The 20138-nt window shown below is 47.2% G+C and overlaps 1 protein-coding gene across 1 annotated transcript; it reads right to left on the reverse strand.

Moving 5' to 3' along the window:
* Window positions 1–341: 341 nt before the first annotated feature.
* LOC118362124 (ankyrin repeat and EF-hand domain-containing protein 1-like) lies at window positions 342–20058 on the reverse strand. The gene is made up of 12 exons (XM_052485802.1): window positions 19865–20058; window positions 16876–17124; window positions 16043–16178; window positions 13884–14083; window positions 13451–13600; window positions 9445–9568; window positions 8742–9061; window positions 7904–8418; window positions 6773–6999; window positions 3766–3920; window positions 2833–2967; window positions 342–672 (listed from the first exon to the last, which is right to left on the reverse strand). Exons 2-12 carry the CDS (start codon window positions 17113–17115, stop codon window positions 517–519), a joined length of 2358 nt encoding a protein of 785 aa, XP_052341762.1. The 5' UTR covers window positions 17116–17124; window positions 19865–20058; the 3' UTR covers window positions 342–516.
* Window positions 20059–20138: the final 80 nt, after the last annotated feature.

Raw genomic sequence — 20138 nt, forward strand, 5'->3', positions numbered from 1 at the left:
CCTATCAACTCCTATACTATCAACTCCTATCAACTACTACGAACTTTTATTAAAACATGTAGAGCACAGGAGGCTGCCGAGGAGAGGACGGCTCATAATAATGTCTGGAACAGAGCGAATGGAATGAAACCACGTGTTTGATGTATTTGATCCCACTCCACTGATTCCACTCCAGTCATTACCACAAGCCCGTTCTCCCCAATGAAGGTGCCATCAACCGCCTGTGATGTTCTAAGAACTATGGTGTCTATCGTTATATTACAATGCTTCAATATGGCCTGTATTTCAGTAACAATATGATAGCATGCTGGCATTATAAAAACTGCTAGTTGAATCAAAACTGACTGGACATATGGTTTATTTTTGTCTCTTTCTGCGTGCATCTGAAATGGCACCCTATTCCCCATATACTGCACTATGTTGACAAACACTATGTTTGTGCCCTATGGGCCCTATGGTCAAATGTAGTGCACTATATAATAGGAAAGGGGTTCCATTTGGGACACCCTGTCTGTGTCAGTTGTTGAGGCCTCCCAGTTCCTGGGCCTTCTGCCTGATGTTCTGGTTGAAAGGCATCATGAAGTCCTCAAAGTCCACCTCGTAGGACAGACGGTCTCTCCTCTCCTCCTTCCTCTCAATCAGCTGGCTGCTGGTCAGCTGCTTACCCCACACCTGACAAGGGAGTGAGGAGGGAGAGAGAGAGAGCGAGAGAGAGAGAGAGAATTAGAGAAGGGGAGAAAGAGAGAAGGAAAGATCGGGAGAGAAATAGAGAGAAGAGATGTTAGAGTGAGAATAAAAGAGAGAGGGGGGTGGGAGGGGCAGCAGAGCGAGACAAAGGGGGAGGACAGCAGAGTGAGACAAAGAGGGTGGGTTGGGAGAGGGGCAGCAGACATAGACAAAGGGGAGGGGGACAGCAGAGTGAGACAAAGAGGGGGGGGACAGCAGAGTGAGACAAAGAGGGGGGCAGCAGAGTGAGACAAAGAGGGTGGGGTGGGAGAGGGGCAGCAGAGCGAGACAACATTGGGGGAGAGGGGCAGCAGAGCGAGACAAGGGGGGCAGCAGAGTGAGACAAAGAGGGTGGGGTGGGAGAGGGGCAGCAGAGCGAGACAAAGGGGGGACAGCAGAGTGAGACAAAGAGGGGGGCAGCAGAGTGAGACAAAGAGGGTGGGGTGGGAGAGGGGCAGCAGAGCGAGACAACATTGGGGGAGAGGGGCAGCAGAGCGAGACAAGGGGGGCAGCAGAGTGAGACAAAGAGGGTGGGGTGGGAGAGGGGCAGCAGAGCGAGACAAAGGGGGGACAGCAGAGTGAGACAAAGAGGGTGGGGTGGGAGAGGGGCAGCAGAGCGAGACAACATTGGGGGAGAGGGGCAGCAGAGCGAGACAACGTTGGGGGAGAGGGGCAGCAGAGCGAGACAACGGGGGGGGAGAGGGGCAGCAGAGCGAGACAACGTTGGGGGAGAGGGGCAGCAGAGCGAGACAACGTTGGAGGAGATGGGCAGCAGAGCGAGTCAAAGGGGGGAGGGGCAGCAGAGCGAGACAAAGGGGGAGGGGCAGCAGAGCGAGACAAAGGGGGAGGGGCAGCAGAGCGAGACAAAGGGGGGAGGGGCAGCAGAGCGAGACAAAGGGGGGAGGGGCAGCAGAGCGAGACAAAGGGGGGAGGGGCAGCAGAGCGAGACAAATGGGGGGAGGGGCAGCAGAGCGAGACAAAGGGGGGAGGGGCAGCAGAGCGAGACAAAGAGGGGGGAGAGGGACAGTAGAGCGAACCAAGACGGAGGGGAGGGACAGCAGAGCGAACCAAGAGGGAGGGGAGGGACAGCAGAGCGTACCAAGAGGGAGGGGAGGGACAGCAGAGCGAACCAAGAGGGAGGGGAGGGACAGCAGAGCGAACCAAGAGGGAGGGGAGGGACAGCAGAGCGAACCAAGAGGGAGGGGAGGGACAGCAGAGCGTACCAAGAGGGAGGGGAGGGACAGCAGAGCGAACCAAGAGGGAGGGGAGGGACAGCAGAGCGAACCAAGAGGGAGGGGAGGGACAGCAGAGCGAACCAAGAGGGAGGGGAGGGACAGCAGAGCGAACCAAGAGGGAGGGGAGGGACAGCAGAGCGAACCAAGAGGGAGGGGAGGGACAGCAGAGCGTACCAAGAGGGAGGGGAGGGACAGCAGAGCGAACCAAGAGGGAGGGGAGGGACAGCAGAGCGAACCAAGAGGGAGGGGAGGGACAGCAGAGCGTACCAAGAGGGAGGGGAGGGACAGCAGAGCGAACCAAGAGGGAGGGGAGGGACAGCAGAGCGAACCAAGAGGGAGGGGAGGGACAGCAGAGCGTACCAAGAGGGAGGGGAGGGACAGCAGAGCGAGACAAAGAGGGGGGAGAGGGACAGCAGAGCGTACCAAGAGGGAGGGGAGGGACAGCAGAGCGTACCAAGAGGGAGGGGAGGGACAGCAGAGCGAACCAAGAGGGAGGGGAGGGACAGCAGAGCGAACCAAGAGGGAGGGGAGGGACAGCAGAGCGAACCAAGAGGGAGGGGAGGGACAGCAGAGCGAGACAAAGAGGGAGGGGAGGGACAGCAGAGCGAGACAAAGAGGGAGGGGAGGGACAGCAGAACGAACCAAGAGGGAGGGGAGGGACAGCAGAGCAAGACAAAGAGGGGGGAGAGGGGCAGCAGAACGAAACAAAGGGGAGGAGGGAGAAATAAATTAACGTTATGTAATAGCCACCTAAGAGTGCGTCCATAGCAAAAACAAGTTGAGAACAAAACAACAGGCTAATCAAAGGATGAGGTCATTGGCTAGATCAGGTGCCTTCTGTCACGGAGGAAGCGGAGAAGTGGGAACCTACTGTTTTTGGCACAAAGCTGATGTCGAGGCGGTTGGTGGCTCCGCTGGTGATCTGGGTGTTGAGGAAGATGATGTTGTCCTTCAGAGAAACCTTCCTCACCGTCGTCTCAGAGGAGGTCGCAGACACAGAGTCAGACTGGATGGAGACGGATAGACGGAAACACACACACACGCACACAAACGTTACACATGAAGACACACATGCACAGGCAGATCCACACATCAAATCAAACACTACACATAACACACATAGCAAATAACATACATATTGAAGCACATGTCAGACATAAAAAAAACACACTGAGTATACCATACATAAGGAACATCATCCTAATATTGAGTTGCATGCACCCCCCTCCCTTTCCTCAGAACAGCCTCAATTCATCGGGAGCATGGACTCAACAAGGTGTCGAAAGAGTTCCACAGGGATGCTGGTCCATGTTGACTCCAATCTTTCCCCACAGTTGTGTCCAGTCGGCTGGATGTCCTTTGGGTGCTGGACCATTATTGATACACACAGGGAAACTGCCGAGCGTGAAATACTCAGCATCGTTGCAGTTCTTGACACACTCAAACCGGTGCACCTGGCACCTACTACCATACCCCCATTCGAAAGCACTGAAATATTTTGTCTTGCCCATTCACCCTCTGAGTAGCACATATTAACACAATCCATGTCTCAAAAATCTCGCTAGAACCTATCTCCTCCCCTTCATCTAAACTGACTGAAGTGGATTTAACAAGTGACATCAATAAGGGATCATAGCTTTCACCTGGATTCACCTGGTCAGTCTATGTCATGGAGAGAACAGATGTTCTTAATGTTTTGTCCACTCAGTGTATATACAAGACACATAAAACTAGTCTACAGTATGTGTATGTTTGTAACCATGGTGAGGAAATAACATAACCCCACAACCAGGTAGTTATTTACCTTAGGAGCAGCTAGACTAGCTAGCTTGGCCACAGGTTTGCCTCCTCCCTTCCCCTTCCCCTCCTTGGACTTGGGGAGGCTGTCAAACTTAGCCTGGACCAGATCAGTTATCCTGATGTCTCCATATGCTCTGGCAATGTCCAGGCAATTCTGCTCTGAAATGAGACCCATAGCGTTTTAATTAGAACCCTATTCTGTACCTTCCCGAGTAACATAACAGTAGCTAAAGCAGTTACACATGCTCTAGATACACGGTGCTCTTACAGAGCTCAGTTGACAGAGCGTGGCGCTTGCGATGCCAGGACAGTGAGTTCAATTCCCGGGACCACCCGTGTGTAAAAAAAAAAAAAAAAAAAAAGTTTATTCCCACATGACTAAGTCAATTATGATAAAAGCATTGGCTAAATGGCCTATATTATTATACTGAACAAAAATATGAATGTAACATGCAACAATTTCTAAGATTTTGCAAAGTTACAGTTCGTTCATATAAGGAAAAAAGTCAATTGAAATACATTCATTAGGCCCGAATCTATTGATTTCACATGACTGGGCAGGGGCCCAGCCAATCAGACTGAGTTTTTCGCCAGAAAAGGGCCTTTTTACAGACAGAAATACTCCTCAGTTTCTTCAGCTGTCCAGGTGGCTGGTCTCAGACGATCCCGCGGATAAAGAAGCCGGATGTGGAGGTCCTTGGCTGGCGTGGTTACATGTGGTCTGAGGTTGTGAGGCTGGTTGGACATACTGCCAAATTCTTTAAAACAATGTTGGAGGCGGCTTATGGTAGAGAAATTAACATTCCATTCACTGGCAACAGCTCTGGTGGATATTCCTGCAGTCAGCATGCCAAATGCACGCTCAGTCATTGTGTTGTGTGGAATTGTGTTGGGTGACAAAACTGCACATTTTAAAGCTGCCTTTTATTTTCCCCAGCACAGGTGCACCTGTGTAATGATCATGCTGTTTAATTAGCTTATTGATATGCCACACCTATCAGGTGGATGGATTATCTTGGCAAAATATATTCTGGTTAGAGCCATTTTACACTGTTCTGTGAAGGGAGTAGTACACAGCGTTGTATGAGATCTTCAGTTTCTTGGCAATTTCTCACATGGAATAGCCTTCATTTTTCAGAACAAGAATAGACTGATGAGTTTCAAGAAGAAAGTTATTTGTTTCTGGCCATTTTGAGCCTGTAATCGAACCCACAAATGCTGATGCTCCAGATACACACGTAGTCTAAAGAAGGCCAGTTTTATTGCTTCTTTAATCAGGACAACAGTTTTCAGCTCTGCTAATATAATTGCAAAAGGGCCTTTTTGGCCTTTTAAAGTGATAAACTTGGATTAGCTGACACAACGTGCCATTGGAACACAGGAGTGATGGTTGCTGATAATGGGCCTCTGTATGCCTATGTAGATATTCCATTAAATATCAGCCATTTCCAGCTACAATAGTCATTTACAACATTAACAATGTCTACACAACACTGTGTTTCTGAGCAATCAGATGTTATTTTAAAAATGGACAAAAAAATGCCTTTCTTTCAAAAACAAGGACATTTCTAAGAGACACCAAACCTTTGAATGGTAGTGTATATTAAAATCTAAACCAGTGATACACAGATACACGTGGAGGTAATAATTGGAAATCAACATGTGGACAAGAAATAGCATAGATAACATAACAGTAGTCCTCTATTCTGCACCTTTCATACATAACAGTAGTCCTCTATCCTACACCTTTCATACATAACAGTAGTCCTCTATCCTGCACCTTTCTCTCCACCTGTCCACAGTTGCTACAGGGATTTTGGGGATGATAGACCTGTTATCGTATCACATTTTAATTTCACGCGTGAGTGAGGAGCCAGAGACTGTGAGCTGAGCTGGAAGAGGTTGAGGGGGAGGTGGACGGGGTGGGGGGAGGTGGATGGGGTGGAGAGGGGAGTTGGATGGGGTGGAGAGGGGAGGTGGACGGGGAGGGGGAGGTGGACGGGGTGGAGAGGGGAGATGGACGGGGTGCAGAGGGGAGGTGGACGGGGTGGAGAGGGGGGTGGAGAGGGGAGGTGGAAGAGGTGGCTTGGGAGATGGAAGAGGTTGCGGGGGAGGTGGAAGGGGTGGAGAGGGGAGGTGGAAGAGGTTGCGGGGGAGATGGAAGAGGTTGCGGGGGAGGTGGAAGAGGTTGCGGGGGAGGTGGAAGAGGTTGCGGGGGAGGTTGAAGGGGTGGAGAGGGTTGGGGGAGGAGGTGGGAGGGCTGGAGGGGAGTGGAGGAATACATCACAAGGGAAACAGGGCCATCTGCTGGACTATTGATAACATGAACATGCCACCCTATTCCCGATACACTGAGTGCACAAAACATTAGGAACACCTTTCTAATGTTGAGCTGCAACCCCTTTTACCCACAGAACAGCCTCAATTCGTCAGGTCATGGACTACAAGGTGTCGCAAGCGTTCCACAGGGATGCTGGCCCCATGTTGGCTCCAATGCTTCCCACAGTTGTGTCAAATTGGCTGGATGTCCTTTGGGTGGTGGACCATTCTTCATACAAACGGGAAACTGTTGAGCGTGAAAAACCCAGCAGCGTTTCAGTTCTTGACACACTCAAACTGGTGCGCCTGGCACCTACTAACATACCCCATTCAAAGGCACTTAAATATTTTGTCTTGCCCATTCACCCTCTGAATGGCACATATACACAATCCATGTCTCCATTGTCTCAAAAGGGCTATTGAAATCCTTCTTTAACCTGTCTCCTCCCCTTCATCTACACTGACTGAAGTGGATTTAACAAGTGACGTCAATAAGGGATCAAAAGCTTTCACCTGGATTCACCTGGTCAATCTATGTCATGGAAAGAGCAGGTGTCCCTAATAATTTGTCCACTACCGTTTGACCAGTCTTACCAAGCGTTTAAAAGAGTATGAATAGAGTAGTATAGTACAGTAGAGTAGTATAGTATAGTACAGTATAGTAGTATAGTGCAGAGTATGAATAGTAGTACCTTTCTTGTTCTCTGCCTGCACCTTGGCTCCGGCCTTGATGAGGTAGTCCACACAGCACGGTCTGCAGCTCTCGATGGCCCTCATGAGGGGTGTGGCTCCATTCATGGCCACGGCGTCCACCACTGACCCAGAATGCACCAGGAGGTCCACGATGTCCACCTGGCCTGCATGGGAGGCGTGGTGCAGCGGTGTCCAACTGAACTGGTCGCACGCTGTCACGTCAGCACTGTAGCAGATCCATATACCTGATTAATGGCCAATAACCTGATCACTGACCGATTAACCACCCGCCAAACCAGTAAAGATTCATCGGCAAGTATCGAATAAGATTCACTCAAAATAGGGATCAATAGACTTGATAAGTGAAAGCCCCTTGTGGTCCAGAGCTGGCCCATTGACTAATGATCAATAAAAAAAAACTTATCACTACTGAATACACCAGCACCAGCACTGAGACCTGATCACTACTGATTAAAACCAGCATCAGCACTGAGACCTGATCACTACTGATTAAAACCAGCATCAGCACTGAGACCTGATCACTACTGATTAAAACCAGCATCAGCACTGAGACCTGATCACTACTGATTAAAACCAGCATCAGCACTGAGACCTGATCACTACTGAATAAACCAGCATCAGCACTGAGACCTGATCACTACTGATTAAAACCAGCATCAGCACTGAGACCTGATCACTACTGATTAAAACCAGCATCAGCACTGAGAACCTGATCACTACTGATTAAACCAGCATCAGCACTGAGACCTGATCACTACTGATTAAAACCAGCATCAGCACTGAGACCTGATCACTACTGATTAAAACCAGCATCAGCACTGAGACCTGATCACTACTGAATAAACAAGCATCAGCACTGAGAACCTGATCACTACTGAGTAAACCAACATCAGCACTGAAAATGAGGAAAAGCAATACTAGAGGGCTGTGTAATGCTCATTGCTCACCAGGATTGGGGTCAATTCCATTTTCAATTGAAATTGCAATTCCAATAATTTTTTCATGCTTTTCAATTAGGAACATTTGGAATTGGTATTTGGTTAACTTTCTTAATTGACTGGAATTTAAATGGAATTGACCACAACCGTGGTATAACGCTCATTGCTCACCCCAGGCTGATGAGGAACTTGGCCACCCTGTAGTTCCCGCTCCCGCAGGCGGTCATCAGGGGCGTCTTATAGTAGCAGTCCTTCACATCCACAGGGACCCCCTGACTGAAGGCCAGGCTAAGAGACTCCAGGTCCCCCGTCTTCACACAGTAGTTGATGTTGATATAGATTTTCTCCGGCTCATCCACGTACCACGCTGAGTCGTCTTCGATAGGGTGGCCCGGCGGGTGGTCGCGGTCGAACCGCTTGGTGTCGGTGAACTGCTGGTAGCTCTCCACCATGAAGTTTGGCGGCCCGCCGTCCTCGCGCCGGAAGATGAGCTCCGGAGGGACAATGCAAATGGGCATGGGGAGGACGAACTTACCTTTCTTTTTCCCCTTCCCCCCTTTCCCGGCTTTCTTCTTCTTGGGCTCGTAGGAGGGAAGGGTAAAGGCTTTTTGGAGGTAGCGCACCCCTTTGAAGAAATCAGTCACGTTGATCAGTCCCTCGCGCTTCTTGTCGTGCTCCAGAATCACCTGGATAGAAAATTCATTTTAATTTTATGTGTTTTTCTTCTGGCATCCATGAAGCTATAGATCAGGACATACTGTAGAATAAGAGCACAACGTAAAACACTATACTAAACCGTCTGCTTCTCAAATTACACCCTATTCACCTTTCTATTGAACTACTGTAAACCAGAGTCACTGTGAAGAAAATGTACTGCTTTGTCCATGAGGGTTGTCCATTAAAGCCATAAACAATAAGAAAACCCAACGTCCCACAGATCAGATATCAAACACATACAGTTAAACATCAGCTCTATACATTCTAGAATGACAATCAGTTCTAGAATGACCTTCTGGAGGTTCTCGTCATCCACTGGCGCCCGGTGATCCTGCAGCACCGCCACAAACGTCTCCCGGGTAACCGTCTCCACGGGACCCACAGCCTCCTCAGCGATCTCCATGGCGGTGCGAAGCGACGCCTCGTGCTCGCAGGACCAGTCGTGCAGCGTGAGCGCCCACAGCTCATTGGGATTGACTGCGCCCGGTTTGGAGAACTTCACCTCCAGACGCTCTGCCTTCTTCAGCTCCTTCATGGCTGGCTTCTGGTTGTTGTTCTTGGCAATCTGACTGGGGATGAAACCCTCGGTATTCTTCAGCTTGGCGTTGCAGCCTGGGGTTGACACAGGAGGCAATTTGAATTTTAAAATGTAATCTACAGGTAAGAGTTGGCTGGCTTTATCTACAGTATATATGGTGCTGGGTTAGAGTTGCTTGACTTTAGCTATAGTATGTATGGTGCTGGGGTTAGAGACTTTCTAATCTTCTGTGGATGAAAGAGAGGTCAACACCCGTGGTCCTAGAGAGGTACAGGGTGTGCAGGCTTTTTGTTCCGTCACTAAAACCCATCCCATCACTAAAACATCCGATTCGGCCAATCAAATGTCTTCATGAGCAGTTGACTGATTTATTGAATTCAGTGTGCTAGCAGTGCTGGGCTGGAACCAAAGCCTGCACAACCCATGGGCTCTCTGCCCAGTCAGTCAGGTTCCCCACCTCTCTGAGCCAGGAACCTGCAGCACTCAGTGAAGCCTCCAGCTGCAGCCACGTGCAAGGGGGTGTTCCCGTCCAAGGCAGTCACACTCAAGTCTGCAGAGTAAGCAGACAGCACCACTATCACCTGGAAGGGAAAGGAGAATTAGACCTAATCTATTAATTTGATTTATTTTTAGGGTTGCAAAGCTAGCAGTAATTTACCAAAGTTACGGTAATTTCGGTAATTAACAGGTAATCTATGGCAATGTGCGGTAACGTTGGTAATGTACACTTGAATAACTTTAAAAAAAAATATATTCCTATATAGTATTAATTGTTGTGTACAGTACCAGTCAAAATTTTGAACACACCTAATCATTCAAGTTTTTTTGTTTTACATTGTAGAATAATAGTAAATACATTAAAAACTATTAAATAACACATATAGAATCATGTAGTAACCAAAAAAAGTGTTTAAAAAAAATCACTATATTTTAGCACCCCCACACCATCACACCCCCTCCTCCATGCTTCACAGTGGGAACCACACATGCAGAGATCATCCGTTCACCTGCTCTGCGTCTCACAAAGGCGGTTGGAATCAAAAATCTCAAATTTGGACTCATCAGACCAAAGGACAGATTTCCACCTGATTAATGTCCATTGCTCGTGTTTCTTTGCCCGAGCAAGTCTCTTCTTCTTATTGGTGTCCTTTAGTAGTGGTTTCTTTGCAGAAATTCGACCATTAATTTATTTACTGTATATATTTATTTATTTTGCTACTTTGCACCCCAGTATTTCTACTTTGCACATTCATCTACTGCAAATCTACCATTCCAGTTCTTCTAATTGCTATATTTTATTTACTTCGCCACCATGGCCTTTTTATTGCCTTTATCTCCCTTATCTCATCTCATTTGCTCACATTGTATATAGACTTGTTTTGTACTGTATTATTGACTGTATGTTTGTTTTATTCCATGTGTAACTCTGTGTCGTTGTATGTGTCGAACTGCTTTGCTTTATCTTGGCCAGGTCGCAATTGTAAATGAGAACTTGTTCTCAACTTGCCTACCTGTTTAAACAAAGGTAAAATTAAAATAAATAAAAATGAAGGCCTGATTCACGCAGTCTCCTCTGAACAGTTGATGTTGAGATGTGTCTGTTTCATTAACTCTGTGAAGCATTGATTTGGGATGCAATTTGAGGTGCAGGTAACTCTAATGAACCTATCCTCTGCAGCAGAGGTAACTCTGGGTCTTCCTGTCCTGTGACGGTCCTCATAAGAGCCAGTTTCTTCACAGCACTTGATGTTTTTTTTGACTGCGCTGGAAGAAACTTTCAAAGTTCTTGACATTTTCCAGATTGACTGACCTTCATGTCTTAAAGTAATGATGGATTGTCATTTCTCTTTGCTTATTTGAGCTATTCTTGCCATAATATGGACTTGGTCTTTTACCAAATAGGGCTATCTTCTGTATACCAGCCCTACCTTGTCACAACACAAATGATTGGCTCAAACGCATTACAATGGAAATAAATCCCACAAATTAACTTTTAACAAGGCACACCTGTTAATTGAACCGTCTTCCAGGTGACTACCTCATGAAGCTGGTTGAGAGAATGCCAAGAGCGTGCAAAGCTGTCAGCAAGGCAAAGGGTGGCTATTTGAAGAATCTCAAATATATTTTGATTTGTTGAACACTTTTTTTGGTTACTACATGATTCCACTTGTGTTCTTTAATAGGTTTGATGTCTTCACTATTATTCTACAATGTAGAAAATAGTAAAAATCAAGAAAAACCCTTGAATGAGTGTTCAAACTTTTGACCTGTACTGTATATGTGTCCATACAGTACATGAGTTTCTAGTGGATGGGATAGACCATATGGTTCAAGAGAAAATAGCCTAGTTAATAAAAACATACATCTAATCAACAATGGAATAATTTTTTATTAACTTTACAACTCTTCCAACTATTGACGTTTTTCACAACTGCCACCAGTTTGCCTTCCAAAAACTTGAAAGTTACCAAAATTCCGGTAGTTTACTGGTAAACTTAGAAAGTTTCCAGTAATATACCCTCCCTTTGCAAACCTATTCATTTTTATTTCAGTGTCATACACCAATTGGTGCCTAGCCCATATGGGCTTATGAGACACTATTTCTGTGAGCATGTGTGCACAAAATGCAAAACAAAATAACATTTGTCAAATTAAATGCATAATTAATCATCATAGCAAGTATAGGGTCTGTCTAACGCTACAGGGTCCGTCTAACGCCACCATGTCACATTATACAAACAATACATTTATCGTTTATTTATTATTTATTTTTCCCTAGGCTTTGAAATTAAATTGGCCATTAAGAAATACAGCCTTTCTGAAAAGTGATTCCAGCCTGTGTTCGTCATGTAGCCAGAACACTTGCTATAACAGTTTAGTGCAGCAGGAAACTTTTCAGACCCTTTTTCCACATTTTGTTACCTTTACAGCCTTGTTCTAAAAGGGATTAAATAAACACATTTCCTCATCAATCTACAAATAATAACATATAAATGACAAAGTGAAAACAGGTTTAGAAATTTTTGCAAATGTATTTAAAATAAAAACAGAAATGCCCTTCTTTACATAAATATTCAGACAATTTGAGACTTGAAATTGAGCTCAGGTTAATCCTGTTTCCATTGATCATCCTTGAGATGATTCTACAACTTGATTGGAATCCACCTGTGGTAAATGTAATTGGACATGATTTGGAAAGGCACACACCTGTCTATATAAGGTCTCACAGTTGATGGTGCATGTCAGAGCAAAAACCAACCCATGAGGTTGAAGGAATTCCAGTAGAGCTCCGAGACAGGTTTGTGTCGAAGCACAGATCTGGGGAAGGGTACCAAAAAACGTCTGCAGCATTGAAGGTCCCCAAAGAACATAGTGGCCTCCATAATTCTTAAATGGAAGACGTTTGGAACCACCAAGACTCTTCCGAGAGCTGGCCACCTCGCCAAACTGAGAAATCAGGGGAGAAGGACCTTGGTCAGAACCCAATGGTCACTCTGACAGAGCTCCAGAGTTCCTCTGTGGAGATGGGAGAACCTTCCAGAAGGACAACCATCTCTGCAGCACTCTACCAATCAGGCCTTTATGGTAGAGTGGCCAGACTCCTCAGTGACAGCAAATGACAGCCCGTTTGGAGTTTGCCAAAAGGCACCTAAAGAACTCTCAGACCATGAGAAACACGATTCTCTGGTCTGATGAAACCAAGATTGAACTCTTTGGCCTGAATGCCAAGCGTCATGTCTGGAGGAAACATGGCACCATCCCTACAGTGAAGCATGGTGGTGGAAGCATCATGCTGTGTGGATGTTTTTCAGTGGCAGGGACTGGGAGACTAGTCAGCATCGAGGGAAAGATGAACGGAGCAAAGTACAGAGAGATCCTTGATGAAAACCTGCTCAGGACCTCAGACTGGGGCTAAGGTTCACCTTCCAACAGGACAATGACCCTAAGCACACAGCCAAGACAACGCAGGAGTCGCTTCGGGACAAGTCTCTGAAGGTCCTTGAGTGGCCCAGCCTGAGCCTAGACTTGAATCCAATCTAACATCTCTGGAGAGACCTGGAAAAAGCAGTGCAGGGACACTCCCCATCCAACCTGACAGAGCTTGAGAGGATCTACAGAGAAAAATGGGAGAAACTCCCCAAATACAGGTGTGCTAAGCTTGTAGCGTCATACCCAAGAAGAGTCAAGGCTGTAATCTCTGCCAAAGGTGCGTCAACAGAGTAGAGTAAATGTGGTATTTCAGTTTTTTTATTTGATTAAATTTGCAACAAATTCCCAAAACATTTTTGCTTTGTCATTATGGGGTATTGTGTGTAGATTGATGAGGGGGGAAAAAACGATGTAATCCATTTTAGAATAAGGCTAGGGGTCTGAATACTTTCCGAATGCACCGTATGTTGAAGAACCTGGTTTTAAACCTGATTACTAAGGTATCCTTTTGTTAACCAGCACCTCTGTAGTACCTCAAAGAAGCCCCCCTCTGCAGCGAGGTGGGCAGTGTGTATCCTCTTCTTGTCCACAGCGTTGGGGTTTCCTCCTTTCTGGAGGATGGCCCGGACCAGGTCTACCGCTCCCGCCCTGGCTGCCTCCATCAGGGCCGAACGACCAGACGCCTGGAGGGGGAAGAGGAAAGCCAGCAACGGTCTAATGTTAATGTCAAAGTAAAGGAGACGAAGGCAATGAAGGGCGGAGTATTAGGAAGAGAGCGGAGATCTCGGTTGTCACTATTTTATAATCATTATAAGAAAGGATTGAAGTAAAGTACAAAAAGAAAACTCTTAATTTTATCAAAACCAAACGCCTCATTTACAGTGTTGTGACAAATAACATGTGATTTGATGTCTGATGATGTCATAGCCAATTGCGTCCTGTCCAGCGCGGTTGTCTTGTGATTACCTCGTTGGTGGCGTTGGGGTCAGCCCCTCTCTCCAGGATGCTGATGCACATGTTCTCACAGTCGTGGGCGCGCTCGCAGGCCAGCAGAAAGATGGGCGTCCCGGCTGTGGACACGTTGTTGACGTTGGCCTTGCTGTTGAGCGCCACCTGCAGGCAGCGCATGTGACGCTTGGTGGGAGAGATGCAGTAGAACAGTGTGCCTGGAGAGAAACGTCTTGTCTGTTAGGGTTAAGATGTTAGGGTTAGGGGGGGTTAAGGTTAGGTGGGTTAGGTGGGTTGGGGGTTAGGGTTAGGTGGGTTAGGGTTAGGTGAGTTAGGGTTAGGGGAGGTTAGGGTTTGGTGGGTTGGGTTAGGAGTTAGGGTTAGGGGGGTTAGGGTTAGGTAGGTTAGGGGGGTTAGGGGAGGGGTTAGGTGGTTACGGTTAGGGGGGGTAGGGTTAGGTGGTTTAGGGTTAGGGGGTTAGGGTCAGGGGTGGTTAGGGTCAGGTGGGTTAGGGTCAGGTGGGTTAGGGTCAGGTGGGTTAGGGTCAGGGAGGTTAGGGTTGGGGGTTAGAGTTAGGGGGGATTAGAACAGATACAAAACTCCTCTACAGTCGGTGTTGTTCAGAGCCATGTATTTAGAGAGATGGGACATTGAGGTTTCCTCATTATGACGCATTTACATGATGATAGGGCAGCCATGTTAGCTGTCCATTAACATAACATCAGGAATATTTAAACAACGGCATGTCACTGAATGTCTAGAATTAGAACGATATGAAAGTTGGCCCAACTCTCTAAGTATATGGCTCTGGTGATGTTTGGCCCGTCATTTTCACCATCCCTTAGCCTGCTCCCACATCTGTTTGTTCTGGCTTGACCACGGGAGTCACTGTCACAGACAACGACCACGGGAGTCACTGTCACAGACAACGACCACGGGAGTCACTGTCACAGACAACGACCACGGGAGTCACTGTCACAGACAATGACCACGGGAGTCACTGTCACAGACAACGACCACGGGAGTCACTGTCACAGACAACGACCACGGGAGTCACTGTCACAGACAACGACCACGGGAGTCACTGTCACAGACAACGACCACGGGAGTCACTGTCACAGACAACGACCACAGTCACTGTCACCAACGACCACGGGAGTCACTGTCACAGACAACAACCACGGGAGTCACTGTCACAGACAACGACCACGGGAGTCACTGTCACAGACAACGACCACGGGAGTCACTGTCACAGACAACGACCACGGGAGTCACTGTCACAGACAACGACCACGGGAGTCACTGTCACAGACAACGACCACAGGAGTCACTGTCACAGACAACGACCACGGGAGTCACTGTCACAGACAACGACCACGGGAGTCACTGTCACAGACAACGACCACGGGAGTCACTGTCACAGACAACGACCACGGGAGTCACTGTCACAGACAACGACCACAGGAGTCACTGTCACAGACAACGACCACGGGAGTCACTGTCACAGACAACGACCACGGAGTCACTGTCACAGACAACGACCACATGAGTCACTGTCACAGACAACGACCACAGGAGTCACTGTCACAGACAGACAAGTCACTGTCACAGACCACCACGGGAGTCACTGTCACAGACAACGACCACGGGAGTCACTGTCACAGACAACGACCACGGGAGTCACTGTCACAGACAACGACCACGGGAGTCACTGTCACAGACAACGACCACGGGAGTCACTGTCACAGACAACGACCACAGGAGTCACTGTCACAGACAACGACCACGGGAGTCACTGTCACAGACAACGACCACGGGAGTCACTGTCATCTGTCACAGACAACGACCACGGGAGTCATGGTTACAGACAACGACCACAGGAGTCACTGTCACAGACAACGACCACGGAGTCACTGTCACAGACAACGACCACAGGAGTCACTGTCTGGGACAGGGTACAGAACCTCTCCCTACCACGGGAGTCACTGTCACAGACAACGACCACAGGGAGTCACTGTCACCTGTCACAGACAACGACCACGGGAGTCATGGTTACAGACAACGACCACAGGAGTCACTGTCACAGACAACGACCACGTGAGTCACTGTCACAGACAACGACCACAGGAGTCAGCAAACAGATCTGGGAGCAGGGTAGAGAACCTCTCCCTACCTACCGTTTCCCTCTGTGTCGACCACGTCCATGTTGGCGTGATTCTTGGCCAGCAGGGCGACCATGTTGTCATGGCCCAGCTGAGCTGCCAGGATGACGGGTGTACGCCCCTTCTTGTCCTGGATGTTAGGGTGTGCACCCTGGGAGGAAACGGTGAGGAAGATCAATAGAGCTAAAGGTTTTATCAAATACATTTGTGAAAAAGTGCTTGACAGTAAAAACCTGCTCTAAACCGCCCAAAGAACAAGCAGGAAATATGACGATGGATACTGTAACGGATGATTGGTAGATTGGACATGGAATGAGCTAAATGATGATTGGGCTTGAACCAGAGACTGATGACTGAACACCCACCTGATAACTCTAAATGATGATTGGTAGACTGGTCCAGACCTCTGATGATTGTCGATGTTGCGCTGTAAATCACAAATGATGATTGGAACTACACTGAGTAAATGATGATTTAAAGTGACAGCGAACCCTGTTTTGGATGAAGGTGATGGTTTTGATAACGCTAAATGATGATTGGTAGACTGGACACCGGGCCTGATAACGCTAAATGATGATTGGTAGACTGGACACCGGGCCTGATAACGCTAAATGATGATTGGTAGATTGGACACCGGGCCTGATAACGCTAAATGATGATTGGTAGATTGGACACCGGGCCTGATAACGCTAAATGATGATTGGTAGATTGGACACCGGGCCTGATAACGCTAAATGATGATTGGTAGACTGGACACCGGGCCTGATAACGCTAAATGATGATTGGTAGACTGGACACCGGGCCTGATAACGCTAAATGATGATTGGTAGACTGGACACCGGGCCTACCTGTGAGAGTAGGAAGCGCACCATGTCGGTGTCGTTGGCCACGGAGGCCAGGTGCATGGCGGCATTTCCCTCGCTGGGCTCTGTCAGGTTGATGAGGTTGGGCACGCCCAGGCGCACCATCTTCTCTATCGCGGGCGCATCTCCCTCGCGTACGCACTGCAGCAGACGGTACACCTGCAGCACCTCCAGACGATCCTCGGCCACCGCGCTGTGCACGTTCACACCTCCACTCTGGGTCATGGTTGCAGCCTGGGGAGGGAGAGGAGATGGAGAGACGATGGGCAGGGGAGAGAAGAAGAGAGTGAATGTAGATACGAGAGAGTAGGGGACAGAGGAGAGGAGAGGAGAAGAGAGTGAGTGAGTGTAGCTACGAGAAAGGGGGGGGAGAGGAGAGGAGAAGAGAGTGAGTGTAGATACGAGAGAGGAGGGGAGAAGAGAGTGAGTGTAGATACGAGAGGAGGTGAGAGAGGTAGAGGAGAAGATAGTGGGTGTAGATACGAGAGAGGAGGGGAGAGAGGAGAGGAGAAGAGAGTGGGTGTAGATACGAGAGAGGATGGGAGAGAAGAGATGAGAGGAGGGGTGTATATAGGGTGAGTAGGGGAGGAGGTATTGGCAAGGGTTACATTTGATTTTTCTCAAATTGTATTTTCTACCAATACTACTAATAATGCTTACTGTATTTATCTAGCCGATTCCACTCCAGGAAAATAGCCAGAAAATATTTTGGGAATCTCATATTGTTCTGCCAATTCTCACATTGAAACTTATTTGGGAGGAAGGATGTTTGAAATGCTTTTTACATTTCTACCACAAACTATTTCAGTGAAAATCACATGTGGACATTTTAGGCTCTTTATAGATCTTCACATGCCTCCTGTAAGGCCTCTTTATAGACCTTCACATGCCTCCTGTAAGGCCTCTTTATAGACCTTCACATGCCTCCTGTAAGGCCTCTTTATAGACCTTCACATGCCTCCTGTAAGGCCTCTTTATAGACCTTCACATGCCTCCTGTAAGGCCTCTTTATAGACCTTCACATGCCTCCTGTAAGGCCTCTTTATAGACCTTCACATGCCTCCTGTAAGGCCTCTTTATAGACCTTCACATGCCTCCTGTAAGGCCTCTTTATAGACCTTCACATGCCTCCTGTAAGGCCTCTTTATAGACCTTCACATGCCTCCTGTAAGGCCTCTTTATAGACCTTCACATGCCTCCTGTAAGGCCTCTTTATAGACCTTCACATGCCTCCTGTAAGGCCTCTTTATAGACCTTCACATGCCTCCTGTAAGGCCTCTTTATAGACCTTCACATGCCTCCTGTAAGGCCTCTTTATAGACCTTCACATGCCTCCTGTAAGGCCTCTTTATAGACCTTCACATGCCTTCTGTAAGGCCTCTTTATAGACCTTCACATGCCTCCTGTAAAGCCTCTTTATAGACCTTCACATGCCTCCTGTAAGGCCTCTTTATAGACCTTCACATGCCTCCTGTATAGACCTTCACATGCCTCCTGTAAGGCCTCTTTATAGACCTTCACATGCCTCCTGTAAGGCCTCTTTATAGACCTTCACATGCCTCCTGTAGACCTTCACATGCCTCCTGTAAGGCCTCTTTATAGACCTTCACATGCCTCCTGTAAGGCCTCTTTATAGACCTTCAAAAGCCTCCTGTAAGGCCTCATGCACCAATCCATGTTGTTACTCCTGTGACCAGAGAAAGTGAAATATTTCTTGATATAAAAAAAAAAGACAAGATACTAATATAACAACGCAATCTTATCAGAACACGTTGCTATACTCATCAGTGCAGCTGCAGTGCTGGTTGTAGCCTGAGTGGAAGTAGAGAGAACGCACATTTTATGGCTCATGAAAGTGTTGAACAAAGTGTTGACAGTCTGAATAGCAACTTAAACAGGAACTCAGTCATAAAAACAGCAGCTCTGTGCTGTATTCATTTAGTCTCTGTGAAGTCTTGGTTCTAACATTGTTCGAGGCTTCTTATTACAGTCTATGGCTTGAGGAAACTGTACAGACATGGTGATCAGAGTTATCTGATTGGCCTGCGGTAGGCCTATATGGTGCACTTGATTTGCTCTCTGGGCCCGCCGGGGAGGCAGAGTTCTACCTTCAGATACAGGAAATTGTTCAAAAAGGAAACACTTTGCCTTCCCGGCGCTAGGGCTGCTGAATCAAGTGCACCTACCACCATCAGCACAAAACCCCCGCAAAAATATGTACGCAATGCTTTATCATTGTTTTTTTAGACAGAAATGTTTGGTGATCGACCAGGAGATCGCTCGTGTTGATGACCACCGCTCTACAAGTACATCACATTTCCAGAGTGGGCTCTCGGCTAATTTTTAAGTGATGATGCATTTAATGAGCACCTCCAACACAGTGAATGGGAAAACAGATTCAAAAAGAACTCCCTCTGTTGGTGATTTACTGAATGTGCAATTGTAAAGGACTGCTGTGATTGGTTAATTAATGACCTATAACATCAATAATGTCATATCTTCAAAAGTACCTGGTAGCCCACTCTGGAAATGTGATGTATTTGAAGAATATAATGTTCCAAACATTATTTCTAAAAATACATTTAAAAAAAATAGTTTTTTTTTTTTTTTTTTTTAGATATTACCATTTTTTTTGTTTAAGAAATGAATGTGATTTTTAAAAAGCATTTCATCAAGACACTGCATATGTTAGAGCACACTATGAGGAATATAATGACAACAAGATGTCTGTATCATAAGATGTCTGCATCATAGGGTCTTTTTAGAACTATACATGCTATGTATAGGTCTACAAAGAGCATAAAATTGCCACTTCCATAATTTTCTAACTCATTGTTTTGGATAGAAATGTAAAAATCGTTTCAAACATCCTTCCTCCCAATGACGGTTCTATATGAGACTTGCCAGAACAATCTGAGATACCAACAATATTTTCGGCCTACCGGATAGCATAGTTCAGGCCCCATAACCTTACCCTGTCAAATCCAGTGCCTTCGAATTGCCACTGCCTCTCTACAGTATCCCCAGACAAAAGAGTCCAAATACCACCATTCTATTCAGCAACATGGTGACACTGCGCTGTTGACCACTGTACCTAACTTGTAACAAATCACTAGTGACAGGACATATTGTTTCGAAGCAGAACCTCTCAGTCTGGGATTTGTCTGGTCACCGGAGCAACCGCGCACTGTGAGATCACATTCTGAGCTGGTAGAACGGGTCTGCATTCTGAACGCCACAGGCCAGGA

Source organism: Oncorhynchus keta, chromosome 29 (assembly GCF_023373465.1).
Source record: "Oncorhynchus keta strain PuntledgeMale-10-30-2019 chromosome 29, Oket_V2, whole genome shotgun sequence".
NCBI classification, from domain to species: Eukaryota; Metazoa; Chordata; class Actinopteri; order Salmoniformes; family Salmonidae; genus Oncorhynchus; species Oncorhynchus keta.

Bases quoted from the DNA above. Each gene is read 5' to 3' on its own strand.
- LOC118362124 (XM_052485802.1), bottom strand. From the start codon at position 17,115: ATGACCCAGAGTGGAGGTGTGAACGTGCACAGCGCGGTGGCCGAGGAT. The intron at 13,601-13,883 runs GTAATCACAAGA...TTCCCCCTCCAG, and splicing joins ACCCCAACGCCACCAACGAG to GCGTCTGGTCGTTCGGCCCT. The intron at 9,569-13,450 runs GTACTACAGAGG...TTTCCCTTCCAG, and splicing joins CAGAGGGGGGCTTCTTTGAG to GTGATAGTGGTGCTGTCTGC.